Source organism: Primulina eburnea, unplaced genomic scaffold (assembly GCF_022965805.1).
Source record: "Primulina eburnea isolate SZY01 unplaced genomic scaffold, ASM2296580v1 ctg884_ERROPOS889272+, whole genome shotgun sequence".
Classification (NCBI taxonomy): Eukaryota; Viridiplantae; Streptophyta; class Magnoliopsida; order Lamiales; family Gesneriaceae; genus Primulina; species Primulina eburnea.
Window position 1 is genome coordinate 468318 of NW_027331648.1, and position 23902 is coordinate 492219.

The following is a 23902-nucleotide window of genomic DNA, read 5'->3' on the forward strand; positions in this document are numbered from 1 at the left end:
ATATATATATATATATATATATATATATATAATATGCAGATATTTATTACTTATGCACGAATACGCAAAGAATTTAATTATTATTTTTTAAAAGGATGTAATAAACATGTTAATTAATATTTTGTTAGCAAGTTGCACGAGATATAATTAATTATGAAAACACCATTAATTTGTGTGGATTTTATTTGTAAAATAATATTAAATTGGAACAAACTCTTAATGGCTTATTAATTATGCGTGCATAATTTCCCATTTTGGGTCAAAGCATAATAACACCACACAACGTCAATGCAAATGCTATGCGGTATATCCACGTTTTATATAGTCTAATATTAATGAATTCTTAATTCTTGTAGCGATGAGTTGTCTAGTGTGTGGTTTACTTGGCCAATATGATTTGTCTGCTTTTGTGTTATTCTGGAGGTTTACTCAGTGTGCATCGAAGGTAGCGACGACGAGTTTTCACGTCAATAAAAAAAAAAGAAGATAATTACTGGTGGAATAGGTGAACGTTTGATCAATTATTATAAGTTCAAATATCTCTACTAATACCTTATTGGACGAATATGTTACATAAATATTATCCAATGCAATTTACCTATTAGCATAATTTACAGATTATTAAATTTGATCGTAAGGTTTACCTAGGGTCACCCATGCATTACTGAGAAAGCCCATTGAGTAGGCCCGATTCCAGCCGTTTGCATTTCTTGAACACGTGATTTTTACAAATGGTTCGATACAAAGATGAAACTTGGTTGGCTCAGGAGCAGACACATAAATATAATTTATTTAAATAATAATAAAGAAGCAAATTAGAGAAAAAAAAAATAAACAAATAATATAAAGTTTATATATTTACACACCACCATCATTCAGCGGAGGTGAAACGGTGGTCATCTGGGCACAGGCACAGGTACCCTTTATTTTCTTGAACTAGTTTTTATCACACACACAAATAAAAGCATTTAATTTCAAGATTGCGAGTGGTTTTTATCTAATAATTTCTGTAGGTTTTCATATAGATTCTGGTGTCTATGTTAATCTTCATTTTCTTATGTCTGCATGTTGTTACCGTATATGGGACACAAATTAAATTATATATCTGCCCATTATGATTTTTTATCAGGGTTTTTTTTTTGGGTTATGATATCAGTGAAAAAAACATGTAGAATTTTGACAGAGATTATGGAGGGAATAGTGATCGTTGGTGCTGGAATAGCTGGCCTTGCGACGTCTTTAGGACTTCACAGGTACTTGTTGAGTTTGTATTTTTAACCATGGACTTGAGTTTCATCACTAAATTAGGTGAGTCTATCCTAAATCTTGCATCTTCTAGTTTTAGCAGAATATGAAATGTAGATTGGATGACAGCAAGTAGTATTTTTATCTGAATGAATTACTTTACGGATTCGGTTTTTGTAGGCTGGGGATTCGGAACTTGGTGTTGGAGTCAGCAGATGCATTGAGGGCCGAGGGGTACGTTCTGGCATTGTGGCCTAATGCTTGGAAGGCATTGGATGCCATTGGTGTCGGTGGCCTTCTTCGTCGACAACATAACCAGCTTGTTAGGTATAGACGTATAGTCGTGTTGTATTTTTCATTATCTTCGATGGTTGATGAACGTGGCTTCTGCCCGCTTTTTTCCGAACTTTTTAGCCTACCATATTTGTTATTGAACTATTTCTTGCAGTCTAGTGACCACTTCAGTTGTTTCCGGGCTGCCAACCGCAGAACTACCGTTTGGGTGAGTTTCAAATGGATGATTGTTTTCACTTTGCAAAAATTGTTTTCATCACGAGTTGGTTGGTAGTATGATGCATGGTACGTGCAGGGATGATCATGAAGTTCGTCGTATCGATAGGAAGGTCCTGATTGAAACGTTGAAGAGTGAACTTCCTGAAGGCACCATTAGGTACTCATCTAAACTGGTACATATCGAGGAGTCTGGTAACTTCAAGTTAGTTCATCTTGCTGATGGAACTGTTATTAAAACTAAGGTAATGGACCCAACTGAAGAAGTAGGAGAAGTCTTTGATGTTGTTATTTTTCTGCAATTTATAGAGATATTTCATATTATTTTGCACAAGGTGTTGATTGGATGTGATGGAGTGAACTCAAAGGTGGCCAAATATCTAGGCTTGAAGAAGCCATCATTGGCGGGGCGAGCATCGATTAGGGGTCATGTAAAGTTTGAAGATGGCCATGGCTTCGAGCCAAAGTTTTTGCTGTTCTTCGGAAATGGCGCAAGATATGGTGTCACTCCATGTGATGATCATGGTGTCTACTGGTTTTTCACATACATTCCCTCTCCAGCAGGTTCACATTTTTCTTCCTAAGAAACAGGGGCTTAATCAGCCACAAGAGTAATGGAAAAGTCGAAAAACTTTTGAAGACAAAAAATATAATAATTTTTTAGAATACAAATATGGGAGAGGTTGATGGCCCCTTTCAAACGCCCTCTAATCCTGCTTAGAAAGTAGGTCTTGCATGCAGCACTAAGAGTGATTTGTTTTACAGACATTTGAAATTTTGCTTGGTTCTTATTCTTGTGAAGATTCATTCTTTTCTTGCTCCCAAAGTGCATGTGATTTGGGATCTTTATGCTCAATGTGCCAGTTACAATCCATGAACTAATGAAGTTACGTGGCTTTTACTAAATTTGGTGCAGACAGAGGCATGGAAGAAGATCCAGTTAAAATGAAACAATTCGTATCTTCCAAGCTTGGAAACATCCCTGATAAGATTCGAGCCGTTTTTGAAAGAACTGATCTAAACAATATGATATGGTCCCAGCTAAAATTCAGGGACCCATGGGAACTACTATGGGGAAATATCAGTAAAGACAACATTTGTGTGCTCGGTGACGCATTTCACCCTATGACACCAGACATAGGCCAAGGCGGTTGTTCCGCTCTAGAAGATGCTGTTGTTTTAGCCAGGAATTTAGTCGATGCTTTGACTCGGAAATCAAGCACTGGGATGCTCGAAAGCGGCGAGGAACTCGAGCACCGGATGATCGAAATTGGGTTAGTGCAGCTTATGTGGTAGGCTTTGTACAGCAGAGTGATGGGATTTTGTTGAGCTTTTTGAGAGATAAGTTGTTTGCCAAATACTTGGGCGGAACTTTGTTTAGAATGTCTAAATTTGATTGTGGCAAGCTTGTGGATTCTTGATCAACATTTTGTCATTTACTTGCATTGTGTAATGCACTTTGTCGAATATTTCACATCGGTGAGTGACAATTAAGTTTGACAAATGAAGTTATGTTGAAAAATGTTGATATTTTAACAATGACAAAAATTTATGTGAGACGGTCTCACATGTCGTATTTTGGTGAGACAAATCTCTTATTTGAGTTATCTATAAAAAAGTATTAATTTTTATGTTAAGAGTATTATTTTTTATTGTGAATATCGGTAAGATTGACCCGTCTCACAGTAAAAATTTATGAGACCGTCTCACAAGAGACACAGTGTTTAACAAGACAACTCAATTAGAAATCCCAATTTCATGACGTTGCAGCAGACAAATTTTGTTTGTCAATTTTTTTTATTTTAATTATGATATTTAAAAAACTAAATTCGACATACAAATTTATTATAAATTTTAAAAAAAGATTTTTTTAGTAGTTATGAAATGTAAAATTGTAAGCAAATTCTATTATACTAAATAAAAATATAAAAAAATAAAACATGATTTTATAAAATAATAGAACAAAATTATAAATGTTACAGCTACATGTGAATTTATATATCAACTATATCATTAAGAATCTTTATAATATATATATATATATATATATATATATATATAATATATACAAAATCCAAACATTTTAGTTACGGAATTTATTAATTAAATAAAAAAGAAAGAAAGAAAACATAACTGTTTTACTAAAATGCCCCGCACCCATACATCGGCCTTAGGCAAGCAGACCAACTTGTTTTTTCCTACACAGCTTGCTTGGAGAAGAAGAGCCCCCAAATCACTGAGCCAACACTCTAGGGTTTTGATTTCAATTTTCAGAAATTCGTTGAATCCGAGGTACAGATTCCTCTTATCTTCTTCTGTGTATGCATATTTGAACAAAATTTGACTTGTTTTTTTTTATTGAAATTGTTAATATTATTCAATGGCATGCATCGATTTAAAGCGATTGAAACCTTAGATTCGCCCTTTATTATAGATCAAATCTTACCTTGAAAACTACTTTTTGTTTCAATGTTATCAAATCTAGTTTGCGTCAATTAATCTGAACAAACCGCGGATTAATTTTGCGTTTACTTCTCAGATTCGTAGAAAATGACTCAAGATATCGAGATGAAGGAACAGCGGCCCACCCCTTCAAATTCAATTTCCATCAATTCTTCCTCAGCTCTCCAGGGTATGTGTCTTTATTTGGGTGAACATGCTTGAGTTTTCTGTTGTGTGACCAATTAACCAACTAACAAAACTACTTGGAGTTTCATTGTGTTTTTTTAAGCCCTTTGGTTTTACAGTATTCTAGCGAAGTTGCAATGCTGTTGAACGGTTTGTGCCAAAGTTCCAGCTTAACATCTAAGGCGTAGACATGTACATTGGTAGAACATTATTCGAGAAGGGACATAATAAGCCGACTTAATAAAATATGTGGAGCTTTCACTCCCAAGGGACTTTTTCTTTTAGTTGCTTCTAGGAATGGGAAGACTCGTCTTTGCCCTTTGCTCCATTAATTATAAACTTTCCCCGTGTTCACTCTAGAAAATAGGGCAACTACTCCTGACTCGAGGGTGAAAATAAGAGAATCCTACCCTTGCATTCCGAATGAAAGGAAAGAGCCAAGAAAGCACCTTTGTTTCAGTGGATTATTCTAATTAAGCTCACTTTGGTTGGAAACTATAGCTTTACTTCATTCTTTTAAATAAGAAACATCATCGTTCATTCTAGTTTCTATTTTAAGCTTTAGCTATCACTTTAGATCTTAGCTTGAAGATCTAAGTTGGTCTTGAATCTTTTATCCGACTTTGTTACTAAGCTGAAAGACTTAAACCATTTCTCCCAAAAGCTCAAGTTCATGGGAGCGAAGACGATCAATAGTTTTATGCTTTATCAGTACTCAACTACATTTAGAAATCTTATTGAAAATTATATCTTAATTTTAAATGAGTTTGCTTTTTTTTTTTTCCCCTTATTTTTTCGGGTGTTGCTTCTTTTAGATTTGAAGGATATAGCATCTCTGGTTGAGACTGGGGCATACACCCGGGAGGTTCGAAGAATTGCAAGGGCAATTCGATCTACAATTCAGCTGCGGAAGAACCTAATGACTTCTGTTCTATCTGCATTTCTCATTTTTGTGCTAGTGCCAGGATCTGAGGTGCATTCACGATTGTCGTCCTACCTTCGCAAGGTGAGAAACAAGTTTTTACGCCAACATCCAAATAAATTTTGGAAATTTAAGTGCTTAAACTTATTTCAAAGAGAATGATTTCTCAATTTTATTGGTGGAATACATCATCAACAATTTATTGGTATCTTGTGAAATTGTGTACATCTGATTTTGGACGTTCAACTCTGTGTTTTTACAATTGCTCTGAGACATAGCTTCAAACCACATACTTTATCTTGTTCTGGGTTATGGTACTTCATTGACTGAGTAGGCGACGTCTTTTTGTATACCTTGAATAATTGAAGTGCATTTAAACTTGGTGACCAAATTAGATTTGAGCAGCGGTTGGCATTTCATTCTGAGGTCGTTTGTCTCATCAAATTATATGGCATGTAAGATAAACTAGATATATTGTGTATAACTCTTAAAGGTTTTGCTGAATGTTGTAGGAAGATGAAAATGATATGGAAGTTGATTCCGCTACATCTAGTGCTCAAGCTCCTGCAAAACACTCCTTACCAGAGATTGAGATTTATTGCTATTTACTTGTTTTGATATTTCTGATTGATCAGAAGAGATACAGTGAGGTATAGTGGTATGTTAAAATTACTGCAAGGTCATAACTAGATTGTGTTTGAGTGCGTACTAATATATTGATTATTCTTTGATACATTAGGCCAAGGCTTGTTCTTCTGCAAGCATTGCACGTCTAAAGAATCTTAATAGGAGAACTGTTGATGTCCTTGCATCCAGGCTCTATTTTTACTACAGTCTAAGCTATGAACTTACTGGCGATCTTGCTGAAATACGTGGGTATGCCTATGTTTTTACTCGTTTGAATTGCTGGCATAGCCTTTGATACCCTAAATCTTTTTCTGATGCTCAGATACTGATACTTTGAAAACCAAGAAACTGGGATGCTATGTATCTTCTTGTTTGTAACTTTAACTCTGTTAATTATGAACTGATGGTGTTATATCTGATAGAAATTCTCATATTTTTTCAGTAGTCTTCTTACTCTGCACCGAATTGCTACTTTGCGCCATGACGAGTTGGGTCAGGTTGGTGGTTGTTGAATCAGCAATTAAAATTGTTAACTTGGGTAGCCGTGTTCTTGTGAGTGATGATATAGTAATGGCATGATGCAGGAAACTCTTCTGAATCTGTTGCTGAGAAATTACCTCCATTACAACTTATATGATCAAGCTGAAAAACTGAGATCAAAGGCTCCTCGGTTTGAAGCTCACTCAAATCAGCAGGCAACTCTAGAAACACAGCTCCAATCCCTGGATTGTTTATTTCCATAATTGCTTGAATATAAATTATCAATTAATAAAATAATTGGTTTGACTTAGAGCTGAATATCGGGTGGAATATATTTTTATTATTGATAAAAAAAATGGAGATTGGAATGTTGTAAATTTAGTCCGGATGAAATTGTTTTCATCTTAAATGACCTGTAACTCGTAGATTGTTGTCGATATTGCTTGAACTGTTAGCATAGAAAGAGATTGATAGACCAGATTAAACATCGCGTCTATAAGAAATGGAATAGAATATTGTAAATGGCTGTTTCAAACAGCTATATGTTGTGTACTAGAGATATCATCACGCTTTAATGAAGTCAAATTACGAATTTATGCATAGTTTGTGCTCCTACATGTTATTCTTGTATCAACATCACACTTTAACGTTGTAACTTTAGTGATTTTGTCTCTGATACCACACCATAAATGCAGCATTTCTAACTGTACTCAGATCTCGTTTTCTCTTTACATGTGTCAAAAACTTTTTACTATTCCAGGGATAACTGTTGTCTCTGTCATCTGATTGTTATAACTCTACCTGCATTCTCTTTAGTTCTGTCGGTACCTCTTCTACCTCGGAAAGATCAGGACAATTCAGTTGGAATACACCGATGCCAAAGAATCACTCCTGCAAGCTTCCAGGAAAGCACCTGCTTCTGCTCTTGGTTTCCGCGTTCAATGCAATAAGTGGGCCATAATTGTCCGCTTACTGCTTGGAGAGATTCCGGAAAGAACTGTTTTTATGCAGAAAGGGATGGAAAAAGCTCTGAGGCCTTACTTTGAGCTTACAAATGTGAGTATGATTCTATTAAAGTTCATGATAACCATCGACTATCATGAAGAATGAAGAGATACAGTCTATACGCAAATGAAAATGATGGTTTCACGAGGAAACTGTCGAAGGCTTTCCAGACATTTATTTGCATCTGTAGAAATCAGGAAGTTTTTAATTGTAATGCTTTAATTTTATTAGTTAATGGGCACTAGTATTGTCTAGAGTCAAAACTTTCGGTTATATATTTATATTTTATATAAACAAATCCTGAATTTGTGTTGGGCCAGGATAGTATTTTTTTTTGGTGGATTAGCATTCTTAGACCCAAATAGTTTGGTACTGACTGATCTTTTTGTGGGTTTCAGGCCGTTCGAATTGGAGATCTGGAGCTGTTCAAAACAGTTGCTGAAAAGTTCTCCAGTACCTTCAGCTCTGATCGAACTAACAATCTAATTGTCAGGCTACGCCACAATGTTATCAGGACTGGTTTACGCAACATCAGTATCTCATATTCCAAGATCTCACTTGCTGATGTTGCCAAGAAGTTAAGATTGGATTCGCCAAATCCTGTTGCTGATGCTGAAAGCATTGTATCCAAAGCAATTCGAGATGGTGCCATTGATGCCACATTGGACCATGCTAATGGATGGATGGTTTCAAAGGAGACAGGGGATATATACTCTACGAATGAGCCTCAAATTGCTTTCAACTCCAGAATTGCTTTCTGCCTGAATATGCATAATGAGGCAGTCCGTGCTCTTCGATTCCCACCTAATTCCCACAAGGAAAAGGAAACCGCGGAGAAGAGGAGAGAGAGACATCAGCAAGAGCAAGAACTTGCTAAACATATAGCTGAGGAGGACGATGACGAATTCTGATAAATGTTCTCTCTTATACTGTGCACAACTACCAAGTTCTCTTGCAAGCTGTTCCATTTTCTTTGATGGGTTGGGGGGTCTACCGAATTTTCCTAAGACATTTTGTTACGTATATCATACCGAGCTTCAAGACGTTGGATCGCCTCATTTAACTTTAAAGAATCCCCTTTATTCATCATTTATGCTATTATTATTTTTAACAATTCAACATTACTTCTAAATTTGCAATTTGATTCAACAGTAGATAGATTATTTCACTGGGAAGTTGTTCCTTTTCCTTCCCTGAGGTCTCAAGAAAAGCATTTTCCCTGCTTTGGTCGTCATAATTTGCTGCAAAACATTTATGTATTCCATTTTCAGACCATCGTTCTAATATATCCTCAAAACTCTGCCTTGATCTCTGAGGGTGTATTTTATACATAAAAATTTTAATTCTAATAATTATTTTTTCAAATTAAGGAAATTCTAAAGGTTAATGGTTAAATAAGATTCGAGGGCTTTCCCCCCAAAAAAGGTATGCACAACTCTTCACGTAAGAAATAAAGTAACAAAACTAACGTGGTTTAAAGTATTGTTTGGTTGAATAATAAGCATTAGTACCGTTTGGTTCGTGACATGAGACAAATAGTATGGAGATGTGTAATAATTTTTTAATAATAAAATATATAAAAATGATAGTTAATATAATGTTTGATTTGATTGATTAATTTGATTAAATTTGAGATAATCTGATATTATCGTTGTGTTTTTTTGAAAATATCAATAAAATATTTATAATATTATTTATTAAGAATAATATTGTAATTTCAAACTATATCTATAATATATATTGGTTGATTGATAGGGTGAGATTAATAAGAGAGATGTTTAAAGAGGGGTAACCATATTATTAGTATCATACGTGAGAGATACATAATAATCAATATAATATGAAAGTGAAAAATAAGTATGATTAATTTATATAAAGAGAGAAAATATATCCTTTTTTGGCATATTTTTAATTCACATGATTTTGTTTATTTTCAAATCTATAATTATTTATTCTACGTCAATCAAATCATTAAATTTAAATTAATAAAATATCCTTAATAAATAATATTATTAATTATTAAAAGTACAAATATAAGTTTATATTTTATTTCTCTCAAATTTAATTAATGAAACAAACTATTATTTATCAATAAATCAAACATTATATTAATTATAATTTTTACTTATTTTTTTGTTATATTAGATTATCAATTTATATATTATTATAATAATAAAAAAGAAAAAAAAAGTAAAGAAAGGTCGCCTTGGAAACAATTCTACGGTAGTGTAATGACAGAAAGGCCCATGGTAGCCTCTATATTAAGACCACGACCTTTAAACAATGATATGTATATTTTATTGTCTGGATCAAATATAATCGGAGGGAAGTGCCTCACATTCAATCAGCTGCCGTGTTTAGCTCGCTTGTTGCTCTCCGATTTCGAAGGTAATTGGTATTATTATTCTTCGCATTCCTTCGATTTGCGTTTGATTAAATTCCTTATGTATCTTGGCATTTTTTTATATTTGGTGATTCGTTTATTTGTTTCCGACGTTTTGTTGGATTTTTGGCGGACGAGTTGATATAAAAAATTGTTGTTTGATCTGGTTTTTGTGCATTTTATTTGTTAACTCATCCTTTAGCTGTACGAGTTTTTAAAAGACGTTGGGTTTGAGCTTGCGTCTGGGTTCTTCGTTATTTATTACTTCTTTGGTTTTTCTTTTTACTTTTTTTTATAATCTGGATTCTTAAATTTCAGTTTCTCATTATTTTAGCTTCATTCTTATAATGAAAAATTGAAGCTTCCGCAGTGGCGAAGATGGTAAATGTTTAGAAATGAGATACCGGTTATTGTGGAGCATGGTTTTCAAGATGAGGTCTTAAAGAACTCAAATTAGTCCATTATCCATGGCCCCCCCAGGTGTTGGTATTTTATAGGAGAAGGGAATTATCTGCTGCTCACGAAAACAATAGCATTGCACAAAGTAGTCTCATAATTGTTTCTGAAGGCTTGACATTTGGAAAATATATTGCAGATTAAGAAGTTTTTACTTTCACTAGCTTCTTATTCTCTAGTCTTGAATTAAGGAGTATTGCTAATTCTATTTTTTTGTAAGAACTATTAATTTGACTTTTGGTGTTATCCGCAGAGCATGCATTGAGATTTCTGATTTGTTGTATGGTTATCTCTTTTACAGACTTGCCTTGTTAACTTGTTTTCTTTGATGCTTCTCAATTTATTAAAATATTCTCCAATCATATAGAAAGGTTATCCGACGTATGCATGAAGTTCCTGTAAGTGCTTTTGGAATTGAATTTGCATTGAGAGACGAGATTGGGTTATGTATAATTGGACCAATCGAGCAAATGTGACTGTCATCTTCCTTCTACAAACTTAGCATATTTTAAACCTGTTGAAAATCCATTAATGATTATGAATGATTACAAGAAATAACCTGAATATGGGGACTACGATCTTCCACATTTTCGTTATGAGATATTTTTTCCTTTAGTGAAGGGGATGAGTGTGGCATGATCCGATTATCCTGATTGAGATGTTAAATAGAACATCTATCCGCGTTAAAAATAGAGCAGTTAAAATATGGATATTGTGGGCGTATGTCTATATTAGGTACGGATTGCATGCCTTCATGAATGTCTTTATTGCTTGTCAGATGGAATCTCAGCGGAGTCCTGATCCTAATGAACCTACCACTACTACAGAGGACGACACCATTAAACAATGTTATTCAACATGTGGATCAAATAGAGATCCCGACTTGAGCTATGCAAATATATCAGGCGAGGTTCTAAGGAACTTGCAGAATGTTTCATACATTTATAGGCATGATGTTGTGAGTAGCAAAATTAACAGTAAGATTGGTATTGTGACTGAAGTTGCTGGTGATTCAGATTCCGATAGCATTGTAACAGATGATGATGATGAAGAGGATGAAGATGAAAGAGATGATGAAGCTGGCTCTAAAGACGAGTGTTATGAGGAAAGAAACAAAAATTCGGATGAAAATTCTACTGGAAAATTTGGTGATAATGACTCTAAGCACGGAATCCTCTCAGTAGACCAAGTTAGAGTGCTTTGGTTGGAGGAATCTGAAACAAAAGAAAGTACTAATGACGTGACAGTTATTGATAGAGGATTTTTACAAGGGGATTATGTTGCTGCTACTTCAGATCCAACTGGTCAAATCGGGATTGTGGTTGATATCAGTACTACCGTTGATTTATTAATGCATGATGGATCTGTATTGAAAGATCAGTCATCCAAGGACCTTAAACGCATTAGAGAATTCACCGTAGGCGACCATGTTGTCCTTGGGCCCTGGTTGGGTAGAATTGAAGATGTTTCTGATAATGTGACTGTTCTATTTGATGATGGTTCTATCTGCAAGGTCATGAATGCTGACCCATTGCGCCTCAAACCAGCTGGAAAGAACATCCTAGAAGATGGACATTTTCCATATTATCCAGGCCAACACGTGAAGGCAAGCTCGTCATCAGTTTTCAAAAATTCTAGGTGGCTATCTGGATTGTGGAAAGCTAATAGGTTGGAAGGCACAGTGACCAAAGTAGCTGTAGGATCAGTGTTCATTTTCTGGATTGCTTCTGCTGGGTATGGGCCTGATTCTGATAACACTCCAGATGAAGAGCAGAGTCCTAAGAACTTAAAACTGCTGTCTTGTTTTGCACATACAATTTGGCAGTTGGGTGATTGGTGCCTCCTTCCATTGGCCGTGGAGTTCTCACTTACACTATTGGACAAGGAACAATCAAAATCAGAAGCTCAGGATTTTGTGAAATATGAACAGGAATCAGCTGAAACAGGCGACAAGTCTGATGCAGAAATGGCCACTAACGAGGAATTAACTGGGAATGTTGTACTCATGCAGCATGATTCAGAGGCTTTATTTAACAAAAACATAAAATCATCAGAGAACAGTTCCCTTGCAGGATCCAGTATATGCAGTTCGGTGACACCTTCAAAGGAAGCTGTGCATGAAACTTGGCCCCTTCACCGTAAAAAGATTCGTAAAGTTGTAGTTAGGAAGGACAAGAAAGCCCGGAAGAAGGTAGAAAATTTTGAAAGAGCCCTTTTAATTGTCAATACCAAGACAAAAGTTGATGTTGCATGGCAGGATGGAACAATAAAATTGGGCATGGATTCCACATCCTTGATTCCCATTGATAGTCTTGGGGATCATGAATTTGTTGCTGAGCAGTATGTGGTGGAGAAAGCTGCTGATGACAGTAATGATGGCACTGAGATCCGACGTGTCGGGGTTGTTAAAAGTGTAAATGCAAAAGAACGGACATCTTGTGTCAGATGGTTGAAGCCTGTAATGAGGGCAGAGGACCCCAGAGAATTTGACAGAGAGGAAGTGGTAAGTGTTTATGAGCTGGAGGGCCATCCAGATTATGATTATTGTTATGGAGATGTAGTTGTTCGGCTTTCACCAGTAACTTTTCCTACCAAAACTTTTATTGAAGACAGTTCACTTAATAGTTCACATGAGTCAAAGCATGACGAGGGAAAGAATCGTGGAAATAATAATATAGAAAACAACTCTGCTCATGACATGTCTTCGGAATTTTCGGATCTCTCTTGGGTTGGGAACATCACTGGGCTGAAAGACGGTGACATAGAAGTCACATGGGCTGATGGGATGATATCCTCGGTAAATTTTCTGCATGCCTCACGAATTATAATCACTTTGTTTAGTTTTTACTGTTAATCTTGTTCTGGTCATTTGACTCTTCAATTGATTGAAAGCTTTAGTTTCACTCCTGAGTTCTTATGTCCTACTTTCTTCTATTTTTGTTCACTGATTTTTTTTTTTGAGGAATGTTAACTGATTTTCAATGATTAAGAAGTTGGTAAATATGAATATCATATTTTTGGAACAAATGTGAGTATTATTTACCGACTCAGTAATTGCTATTCTTTTATTTTTGTCCGTGCAAAGTGGTCAAGTTTGATACAGCAGTCGTTTGAACCTTCAAGAGAGAAACTGTTGAAGATGATAATCCTCATTGACAGTTGAATCTATGATGTTGTATCAGGTTGGTCCCCAGGAAATATATGTTGTTGGTCGTGATGATGATGAATCTATTGCAGCTGCAAGTGGTGCTAGCGATGATGCTGCCAGCTGGGAAACTGTTGAAGATGATAACATTGAGAGTATTGATGATGACAAGGAGGTAACGGTGGCTAGAGCAGTTTAATTGTTGTCGTTGGTTAATTTCATTTATCACTCCCATTTGCCACATCCTTTGTTAGCATTTTTTAATTGTCACTCTTAAGGTATATGATTTATTAGTTGGTCAGGAGTCTCTCTATTTATGTTGAAATTTACCTAAATTTCTTTTGATAAAATGAATGGACTGCACGTGATACCAGGATCCCATGTCGGACAATTCTAGTGACGTCGAACTTGATATTGAAGAGAGCAACTTGGCTGCAGAAAATTCTGGAAAGAATGGTGCGCTCTCATTTCCCCTTGCTGCTCTTGGTTTTGTGACCAGAATAGCCTCTGGAATATTTTCAAGGGGACGAAAGGATTCTGATTTGCTGGAGTTAAATACCAAAAGTGAAGATGATTTTCATTTAGATGGATTGACTTCTAATAAGGATCCTTGTAATGGATCAAGCTCTCAAAAACTTAATGATATAGAGGATAAACATTCGAATCTAAGCATTGATAGTAAGGGTGAGGAGCACAATACTAAGGCATCTGATTTATTAGAAGTTGCGGAAACACTATGCCACTTAAAATTGACAGAATCAAATGTTTCATTATTCAAAGGCTTTGATATTGTCACAGATCCTTTTGACCACTACTTCTCTGGTGCACCGGCACAGGTTAGTTATCAATCAATTACCACGACGACAGCTTGAAAGCTATTTATGATGAATCATCAGATTGAGAAATTATGCATGTGACTAATATGAGCCTCACGTCCTTGACTTCTTTTCTCAGTCTTTTATTTACCAACTTATGGTGCTTCCTTAGTTGTATCAGGGTTTGTGCTCAACTGATCCCTGCTATCCAATATACAGAATAGTGTTGCAAGGAAATGGCTCAAGAAAGTGCAACAAGACTGGAATATTCTTCAAAATAACCTACCAGGTATGCTTCCGCTGGTTTCCTATTGCTCTGGACATTTTTTAAAAACTCTTATCATCACGTGGAAATGATTTTACACGCTATCTTAAAATTTAAAAGATTGATAAACAGAGGGAATATATGTACGTGCCTATGAAGATAGAATGGATCTTTTGAGGGCAGTCATAGTTGGAGCATATGGGACGCCTTACCAAGATGGCCTTTTCTTCTTTGATTTTCAACTTCCACCAGAATATCCTGATGTTCCGCCTGTAAGAAACCTATGCATTGCCATTCCGGCTCCATCATTCATTTAAAGCTGGAAAGTTTTACTTTTTTTTCACATCTTATTCTTTGCCTCCTTGTTGCACCGAACTACTGTAATTTATCTTTGCTGGTTTTGCTCTGTGACATTCAGCAACCAATTTTCATGTCTGTAGTCTGCATATTATTATTCTGGAGGATGGCGAATAAATCCAAATTTGTACGAGGAGGGAAAAGTTTGCCTCAGTCTTCTGAATACCTGGACAGGTAGAGGAAATGAGGTCTGGCATCCTTCAACTTCGAGCATTCTTCAAGTATTAGTTTCTCTTCAGGGACTTGTGCTAAATTCGAAGCCATATTTCAACGAGGCTGGATATGACAAACAAGTCGGGACAGCTGAAGGGGAGAAAAATTCATTGTCTTACAATGAGAATACATTTCTATTGAACTGTAAGACCATGATGTATCTGATACGAAAGCCCCCAAAGGTGATTGACGCAAAATTTTTTACTTTTCGACTTCTATAGTTGTTAAAACATTATGTTTTACCAAAAGTAATATACGATGGATCCGTTCTGAAAACTAACCAAATCAGTATTTTAGAACAGCTTTTTGATGATTGGTATATTATGATAAATGTCCCACGGAGGTTGGATTAAGTCTTTGAGAGTTGTGTGTATGGAATTGGACAAACTTCACATAGAGTTAGCTTTTGGGTTCGAGTCATATCCAATTCTCAATCTTAACATGATAATTTGATATCAAAGCCAAGACTCACCATTATATATTAGACTGTCTTATAAGCCATCTGATAATGTCTTGTAAACTTCACGTTCCAGTTGTTCATTATTGGACGTGGGGGGAGGTGTTAAATATACGAGAAGATTGAGACTTGAATATAATTCAACTTCAAAAGCTATCTCAAGGGGCGAAGATTGTCTAAATCCATATGTACAACTCTAAAAGACTTAATCTAGCTGATGTGAGATATTTAATATATTGTTTATTAACTGTTGTAAATAACCACATACGTATAGCTTTTAGCGTAAAATATTTTTGTGCTTTTATCATCCCATTATTTTCTCATCTGCTGCATCATAAAATGTTAACAGTTTCTATTAATTGGACGATCTGGCTAGCGCATTTTTTTTTATCACTAACAGTGACGTGCTGTAGTCATCCTTGTTAGATGTTGATTTTCCACGAGTTTTGCAGGACTTTGAAGGCCTGGTTTTCGAGCACTTCAGGAAGCGCGGGTACTACATTCTAAAGGCCTGTGATGCATATATGAAAGGACACCTCATTGGCTCACTCACAAGGGACGCTTCTGTATCTAGTGATAGTAATTCTAACTTGAATTCAATTGGTTTCAAGCTAATGCTTGCTAAAGTTGTACCGAAACTTTTCAATGCATTGACTGGAGTTGGAGCCAAATGTCAGGAATTTAAGCATCTCCAACCCTCGTAGCAGTAATCTGAGAGGACAATTCAGCCATAATAACCCATCCTCAACATACCTCTTGATTTATTTCGGCTGGTCAAAGCGCTGCAGTCTTGAAGTAGAGGCGTTGGAAACTTCAAAGAATAGAGACGTGCTTCCATACTGGGACAGAAACACTAGGTATTCATAATCCGCCGAATGATTTACAGTTATTTTACCAAAAGATTGATTTGTCACATATATGTTTAGCAGTTAGGTTGAAATTTTGATGCTAAAACCGGCAGGCCATTTGTTGCCTGTTTATATATATTATTTCCTTTTCTTTTTTGTTTTTGTTGTTCTGAACTTTTGCTTTGCATTGCCCCCTAATCTGGGAATTTAATGTATTCTTTCAACTATTGTTCTTCTTTTTGGTCCACAATTTATGGATGAAGTTTTACTGATGTATTGGTCCTTCGTTGAATTTATTTATTTTTAATAATCCCATAACTTTACAGCAGTACTCTGTTACCCGAAATATAACATTCTTGGGTGTATCTTCCATAGGTACACACACAAGTACACCAAACTGCAGTGTTGGACTTGGATATCACCTTGACTGAGGTGGGTTTCAAGGGGACTTGATGAGTTGCAGAGGGGTGATCAAGAGGGTGGACTTAATTAGGGAACTGAAAAAAGTTGGTTTGGTTAAAAGCATAAATAAAAAATTCAAATTAAAAATTATATAATTTTTGTCAATAATTTACCTTACTATGATGTTTTTAATTATATAAACTTGATTTGTCGTAATTAATTTAATTTTTTAATCTATTTATTTTTCCTTACTATTTTTCAAGAGATTTTCGTCGATATTAGATTATTAGTTGTGAGGGTTCTTAGAAGCTAAATTAAACCATTGTGGATTTCTTTTATGCTAAATTTGTAGTGTCATTGTTGTAAACTACATTGCTAAATATTATTAATATCCATGTGTACATTGATATTTGTTTTTATTTATAATAGTTATTTTAAATTTTTTGAATTATTATATTTTAAAAAATCTAAATATTTTATTTGAAAATTATCCAACACAAGTTGAACACAACCAAGCAAAAAATATACCAAGCAAAAAATATAGGGCTGACTTGATTTGATATTTACTTTTTAAATTTTAATGGTTTGACTTGGTTCATAAGACCATCTCTAATCCTTAATTATAATTGTACTAAAATAATTGAATTTCTGCATCAAATTCAACATCTAGCTCCAACTCATTTACTTCAAATTTTACGCACAAAAAAATACTCTCAGAATATTCTTTTTTATTTTATATATATTAATCATTATAATTTATATTTATGTTAAAATTAACATTTTTTGTTCTATTGTATTTTTACAAATTGTATTATTGCAATAAAATTTTCATTTGTATTTTACTATTATATTATTTATAAAAATTTTATATTATTATTTAAATTTTATAATTTTTAATACAAATATTTATAATAAATAAGGGGAAGTTGGTGAAAAATCTCCAATCAAAACATTTCTTTGGGTTCACTCTCTACCCACAAAATTGTGGTACTATGTCATACAAAATGTGGTACACTTCATATGGAAATGTGGTACACTTCATGTGGAAATGTAGTACTAAAAAAATACCCAGAGACTGAACACAAAAAAAATCGACGGCTGGGGACTGAAGGCTAATTTCTCGAATAAATAAACAAATTATTTTTTTTTTTAAAATAAATAAGAGCTTTCTGCCAAATCTCCGCGCCAAATCAGCGCAGCTCCATTGGAGAACATCTTTCTACTAATCGGCAAAATAGTGTAGTCCCATTAGAGAACATCTATCTGCACCGAAATGACGTTTTGATGTGAAAGGTTGGAGATGCTCTAACAAATGAGATACCAATCCATCGATCTTAGAACGGGAGACTTTGTGTTCAGTCCCCATTTTCTGTAATCTTTATCTTCACTCCCCATCAATGAAGGATATTTTTTTGGCATTTTCTCTCATCAGAGAGTTGTAAACAATTTTGTTCTGAAACAAGGACTGATCACCAATTCACCGTCTTAGAACTCTATCCCATATTGTTTTACTGAAAGGACAGGCCAACTGAATTGTCAAAACCCTCAAACTTGTGACATTTGTGGTTATGTGATAATATTTGTGGTTATTTACCAAGAACAAAAGGCAAGCGATCCTTTTTAATTTTCATTTTTTTATTATATGCTAATATTTTTGTTTATATACATCAATTTTGAAGATATTTGAAACCAAGCATATGGATTTTGTTGTATTCCCAACCCGTGACTCGATCGTAGGATACCTACATCAAATGGAGCTTCAAGGAACCATAATTCAATGTTACCGGAGACATTCCGGATGTTTATTTCATCCTACTCATGTGTGCATTGCCTCCATGATAGGATGGATGACCAAAATTTGCCCATGCATATATAAGACCCTTTTTTTGTGAGACGGTCTCACGAATCTTTATATGTGAGACGGATCAATCATGCCGATATTCACAATAAAAAGTAATACTCTTAGAATAAAAAGTGATACTTTTTCATGGATGACCCAAATAAGAAATTCGTCTTACAAAATATGACCCGTGAGACGTCTCACACAAGTTTTTGCCTTTATATATCTAGTAATTATTTATTTTACATCAATCAAAATATTCAATTTAAATTACAATATTATCCTTACTAAATATATTATTAATTATTAAAATAAGAAAATAATAATTTATCATCTTATCCCAATTTATCAACCAAATCAAATATTATATTAACTATCATTTTTATTTATTTTTTATTATATTACATTATTTATCTCCATATTTTTTTCTCATATATTTAACTTCACACAGTGTCTTGAAGGATAAATGATAAATAAATCTACTTTGCTAGAACTTTGAAATCTATTTTATCAATTCATAAACAAGTTAAAAATGGTAAGTGAATTTCAAATCCATCGAATTTAAGGATACCAAAATACGTGGTGTGTTTAAATTTTGAATTTAAAATTCTTTTGTAACACTCTTACCAGGCATGCTATTTTATAAAATTCTAGCGTGCAATAATAAAACTTAAATAACCATAATCAAAATAATCATAATAACTCTTAAGAAAAGTAGACAGTGATCCCGCTACACCAGAGGTAAGCCTAAATGTTGTCATACGACTAATCGAATATGCATCTAAAACCCAAAACATATGAGTAAGACCAATCTGTTTCTAGGGAAGCTCCCCTGGTCGCACTGGTCTCCACTAGCCATTATCATATCCGTCTGTTTCGTCCAATCTGAGACTTGCCACGTGAGAACGGGGTGCTCAAGATAAAAACAATTGCTATGAGCGATAAATCGCCTGACAGAAATGTCCAGTTGAGTATACATGCGTTTATATGTTGCATTTTACTTGTCATATGATTATAATGTATATTTTATATGTCATGATATTTTATGCTGCATTTGCATATTATATTGAATCAGTATATTCCTTGTGATGAGCCTTGATCTAATAAAGGTCGCTCAACCTTATTTCATTATGATTGGGGTATTGCGAGCCATCAATTGACTTGACGGACCAGCGTACTACGATGACCTAGAACATTGTAGCTCCATGATCTCCTTTGCGGCATATCAACTTACTAAATACTTGATGCCTATGAGCCAAGTTCAGTTATCAATAAAGTATGACTTAAATAAGATTAAGCGTCATTACATAAGCAAACCGAATTGTTTATTCAGCAGAAAGTTCGTAAGCGCCGAACAGGATCAGAGCTTCCGAAGGTAGTTCGGACGTAAATGAACATTGGCACGTAAGGGTTCATACCATCTTAAGTCACACATCCAATGAAATGTCAAGATGGCGAAGACACATCACTGCATGGTGAGTTTGGAGTTTCCAAACCCGAGTTCGGAACTTCCAAACTTAGGACATTCAGGATTCCGAAATTTGTACACCATTTGCAAGTTTTCCCTCTATATCTTGGTGCATTCTAAGTTTTTCCAGCTAATTCCAAAGGCCGTACGAATTTAGAGTGCTTCCTGAGGAGCTGGCGACTAGCTCTAAGACCGAACTACGATGTTATCGTCTCCAAAAAGGCTTATTGCGGACGCTGGTATGATCCGAGAGCCTTAGTTATATAACTGATGGATAATAGTTAAGTTATGAAACATGTTAGAGAGCTGAAATAGAATATGAGAAATTAATAATGTTATCTTGTTTGATGTCTAGTACTAGTGAGCATACATCTGGCATCAGTTGAGTTTGCATGTTTTCAAGTATTGCATTTTACTTGTCGTATGATTATGATACATGTTTTTATGACATTAAGAGGTATGCTACATATAATGTTGAGCTTGTATACTTGAGATAACCAGTTTAGTATGGTCGCTCAGCCCTCCTTTGTGGACAATCAGGCACTAGTTTACATTAGATCCGACGGGACAACATGCCACGGGTCTCCAAGACATTGTGTGTCCGCGTCTGTTTAGTCTCCCAGAGGTACGATCCGTTACGAGGCTTGCTGCGCTAATATTTTCATATATTTATTTGAATTAATTTATTGTGATTAGGAGAATTTTAATTGTTTAAATTGATTTTATATTTTCTAATAGAAAGTATAAACGCCGGAAAACTGACAGAAATCTCGGTGTTCAGTTTATTTTTTATTTGTATATTTATTGTCTAAAATTACAGCACGTGAGACCAACATTCGGCACCCTGCACAACGCTGCTGCAAGGGGAGAAATCAATGGAAAGACCAAAGGATCGGGCTAAGACTAGTGTACGGATCGAAATGTAAAGAATGGAGTTTAGCAAGAATTGAGGCAGCCATGTGTATATATATATACACAAATATATATGTGATATATATATATATATATATATATGTGTGTGTATATATATATATATATATATATATATCACATATATATGTGTGTATATATATATACACATGGCTGCCTCAATTCTTTGTGTATACACATGGCTGCCTCAATTCTTAATACACACATGGCTGCCTCAATTCTTTGTGTATACACATGGCTGCCTCAATTCTTAATACACACATATATATGTGATATATATATATATATATATATATCACATATATATGTGTGTATATATATATACACATGGCTGCCTCAATTCTTGCTAAACTCCATTCTTAGTATGTGTGTGTGTATATATATATATATATCACATATATATGTATATATATATATACACATGGCTGCCTCAATTCTTGCTAAACTCCATTCTTTGATATATATATATATATATATATAAATATATATATATATATATATATATATATATATATATATATATATATATATATATATATATATATATATATATACTAGGAATGATCACGTGCGATGCACGTAGATGACTGATAATAAAAAATAAAGATTTAGATAATTTTTAAAATCGTTTGAATAACATCTTGTTTATAAGTATTTATTAATCTAAATATATCAAAACACAATAAATAAAAATACATGATGACGATAAATCAAATATATTCATTTATTTATATAACTGTGATTATAACATAATGATAGCTCTATAAAATTAACAAAAATATTTTTCGTCCAAATATTATTCACAATGGAAAATAAAAAAATAAAATTAATAGAATAATGAATATTAATAAAACCAAAATCACAATATTTTTAAATGAAGTGAATATAGCGATTGTCAAATTAAATTCTCTTAATTAACTAAATTATCATAATGATATTAAAATAAAACCCCTAAACTTGTTATTAAGTTAAATATCAATTTTGTTTTTGCTAACTTTTAACTCCTTGCGAATTTTGTTTAACTTTATCGTTTTTTAAAATATTTATTATACATACTGGAGATGGCGAATCTGTTTTAAGGAAATTTTACACGCTACATGCTTCGGTTTGGTTTTGCTTTCTTTTATACAATAGTCATACTGTAAACATCACACTTGTTTCGGTAATTGCTTTATCTCTACAAGTTTGTTTCTACACTACTGCTGTTAGCATTTATTCTAACAAACTTAAAATCTGCTAATTTTTAATCCCTTGCCGATTTTGTTTAACTTTCTCTGTTTTTTTTAGAATACATATTATATTATAGATAGTTAATTTTATATCAGAATGGATCATTTGTAAATTAATATTGATGATTAATATTTCATGGTAAATACACTTTTAAATAATATCAATCAAATAAATATGTACAGGAAAACACATATATAAATAAAATAATAAGTAATACTGTGGGGACCCGGACGCTAATCATGTTCTTAATCATCATTGGAACAATTTAATCAATTATAATAAACAAGGTCTAATTTTTTTTTAAATACAAATGCGGAAACGTAATGTATTCGATCTAGTATACATGTCAGTATTAAAGTACAAGTCTTGTACTATATACAATCATTCAAACTTAAACTAAGGTTCAACAACTAAATGTCAAGTGCTTAATCCTATCTACAGCAACGTCAAAGTCCGTAGTCTCCACTCTAATCATGATCTCTCATCATTTCCTCGACCCCGATCCTGTCCTGTTGCCATGCACACATATAAACACGACAACAGCCGGATAACTCTGGAGAGAATAAAATCCCAGTATAAGCAATGTATACATGCGATGCATAAAATCATATACAAAAGCATAAACCATGTATTAAGAACATGAATCATAATTTATGACACATTAGTGAATATAGATAAAACTCTCTAACTCGTCATCTCCGACTCGACTCATCTCTAATATAGGGATTCCGGTTCCTGGACATTAACACATATATCGAATCTCAGCGATAGGAGTCGATCCGTCCCTAAGCAATATCGATATAAGTCAATAATCCAGTGTCTTGGCATATCCGCCACAGACTTGGCATATCCGCCAAAGCTATCCTATGACAATGTGCAATAGGCCAATGACCACTCTATCACTGTCTGGCCCTTCTGTCAATGACTCTCGCTCAATAGCTATCGGCTATTCTCTACTTTCTATAAATCAATAGATTAATCATATCAATGTCAAACAATTACAATAAAATAAAGTATGTGCTTTTAGGGAAATTAGATTCCAATCTGACTCCAGTTAATCTCTCGGTTAATATCGATTTATACCTTTCGTTCGTAGTATCGGTCTGAAGAATTGGAAATTCTAAATTCAAGACTGTCTCTGTCAATCTGAAATGACATATCGAGAATAGTAATATCAACATTCCATTCCCAATTCAATACTAAATCCGATCAATCTGAATCTAATTCAAAATTAACAGCATAACGGCACAATCCCGATATCTCCGTCAATACAACATCAACAGATATCAATTACAAATCATAACCAATATCCGATACAATCCAGAATCAGTTAATAATCCAAATCTATATATCTCAATCAATATAATCTGAAAAATCATAATAATTTCATAAACAGTCTAATCTTTGATCTGACTTCGATTCTACGATGTCTAACATATCCAGAACATCATATAATGATCAAATAATAATTCCTCAAATATCATAATTTCAAATGATAACAGAAATCGATGAAACTTACATCCTTGAGTAGCTCTTGAAGAGAGGATCACAGAATTGTGTTTCTGATTCAAATCCTGGTGACTAGATTGCATAAAATCACAATCTAGTGTAAAGTGAAGCTTGAGGGAAATTGTAATGCAACTCTCGGTTTTCCTTCTGAAAGTCCCAAAGAAATG

At 34.1% G+C, this 23902-nt stretch overlaps 2 protein-coding genes and 1 pseudogene across 9 annotated transcripts; all 3 read left to right on the forward strand.

The window, feature by feature from the left end:
* The first annotated feature begins 895 nt into the window (after window positions 1–895).
* On the forward strand, window positions 896–3216 carry LOC140822517 (monooxygenase 2-like; annotated as a pseudogene).
* A 715-nt stretch (window positions 3217–3931) lies between these two features.
* On the forward strand, window positions 3932–8724 carry LOC140822523 (probable 26S proteasome non-ATPase regulatory subunit 3). 2 transcript variants are annotated; one of them, XM_073183295.1, is made up of 9 exons: window positions 3932–4047; window positions 4295–4387; window positions 5199–5389; window positions 5818–5955; window positions 6045–6181; window positions 6375–6429; window positions 6517–6627; window positions 7229–7468; window positions 7816–8724. In XM_073183295.1, the coding sequence occupies exons 2-9, from the start codon at window positions 4306–4308 to the stop codon at window positions 8326–8328; spliced, it is 1467 nt and encodes a 488-aa protein (XP_073039396.1). In that variant the 5' UTR covers window positions 3932–4047; window positions 4295–4305; the 3' UTR covers window positions 8329–8724. The 2 variants fall into 2 exon arrangements, with proteins under 2 accessions (XP_073039396.1, XP_073039397.1); XM_073183296.1 differs by having other exon boundaries at window positions 3978–4005; window positions 4292–4387.
* Window positions 8725–9706: 982 nt separating this feature from the next.
* On the forward strand, window positions 9707–16984 carry LOC140822513 (probable ubiquitin-conjugating enzyme E2 23). Of its 7 annotated transcripts, XR_012115972.1 has the most exons (9): window positions 9707–9805; window positions 11035–13053; window positions 13439–13576; window positions 13776–14237; window positions 14436–14505; window positions 14614–14753; window positions 14922–15233; window positions 15961–16365; window positions 16732–16984. XR_012115972.1 is itself a non-coding variant. In XM_073183286.1 (8 exons), the coding sequence occupies exons 2-8, from the start codon at window positions 11035–11037 to the stop codon at window positions 16210–16212; spliced, it is 3393 nt and encodes a 1130-aa protein (XP_073039387.1). In that variant the 5' UTR covers window positions 9707–9805; the 3' UTR covers window positions 16213–16593. The 7 variants fall into 7 exon arrangements, 2 of the variants coding, with proteins under 2 accessions (XP_073039387.1, XP_073039389.1); XR_012115973.1 differs by lacking the exon at window positions 16732–16984 and having other exon boundaries at window positions 14900–15233; window positions 15961–16176; XM_073183286.1 differs by lacking the exon at window positions 16732–16984 and having other exon boundaries at window positions 15961–16593.
* Window positions 16985–23902: the final 6918 nt, after the last annotated feature.

Coding starts and splice junctions, on each gene's coding strand:
- LOC140822523 (XM_073183295.1), top strand. CDS start 4,306: ATGACTCAAGATATCGAGATGAAGGAACAGCGGCCCACCCCTTCAAAT. Junction 5,956..6,044: donor ATCAGAAGAGATACAGTGAG/GTATAGTGGTAT, acceptor TTGATACATTAG/GCCAAGGCTTGTTCTTCTGC. Junction 6,182..6,374: donor GATCTTGCTGAAATACGTGG/GTATGCCTATGT, acceptor ATATTTTTTCAG/TAGTCTTCTTACTCTGCACC.
- LOC140822513 (XM_073183286.1), top strand. CDS start 11,035: ATGGAATCTCAGCGGAGTCCTGATCCTAATGAACCTACCACTACTACA. Junction 13,054..13,438: donor CTGATGGGATGATATCCTCG/GTAAATTTTCTG, acceptor ATGTTGTATCAG/GTTGGTCCCCAGGAAATATA. Junction 14,238..14,435: donor TCTCTGGTGCACCGGCACAG/GTTAGTTATCAA, acceptor TCCAATATACAG/AATAGTGTTGCAAGGAAATG.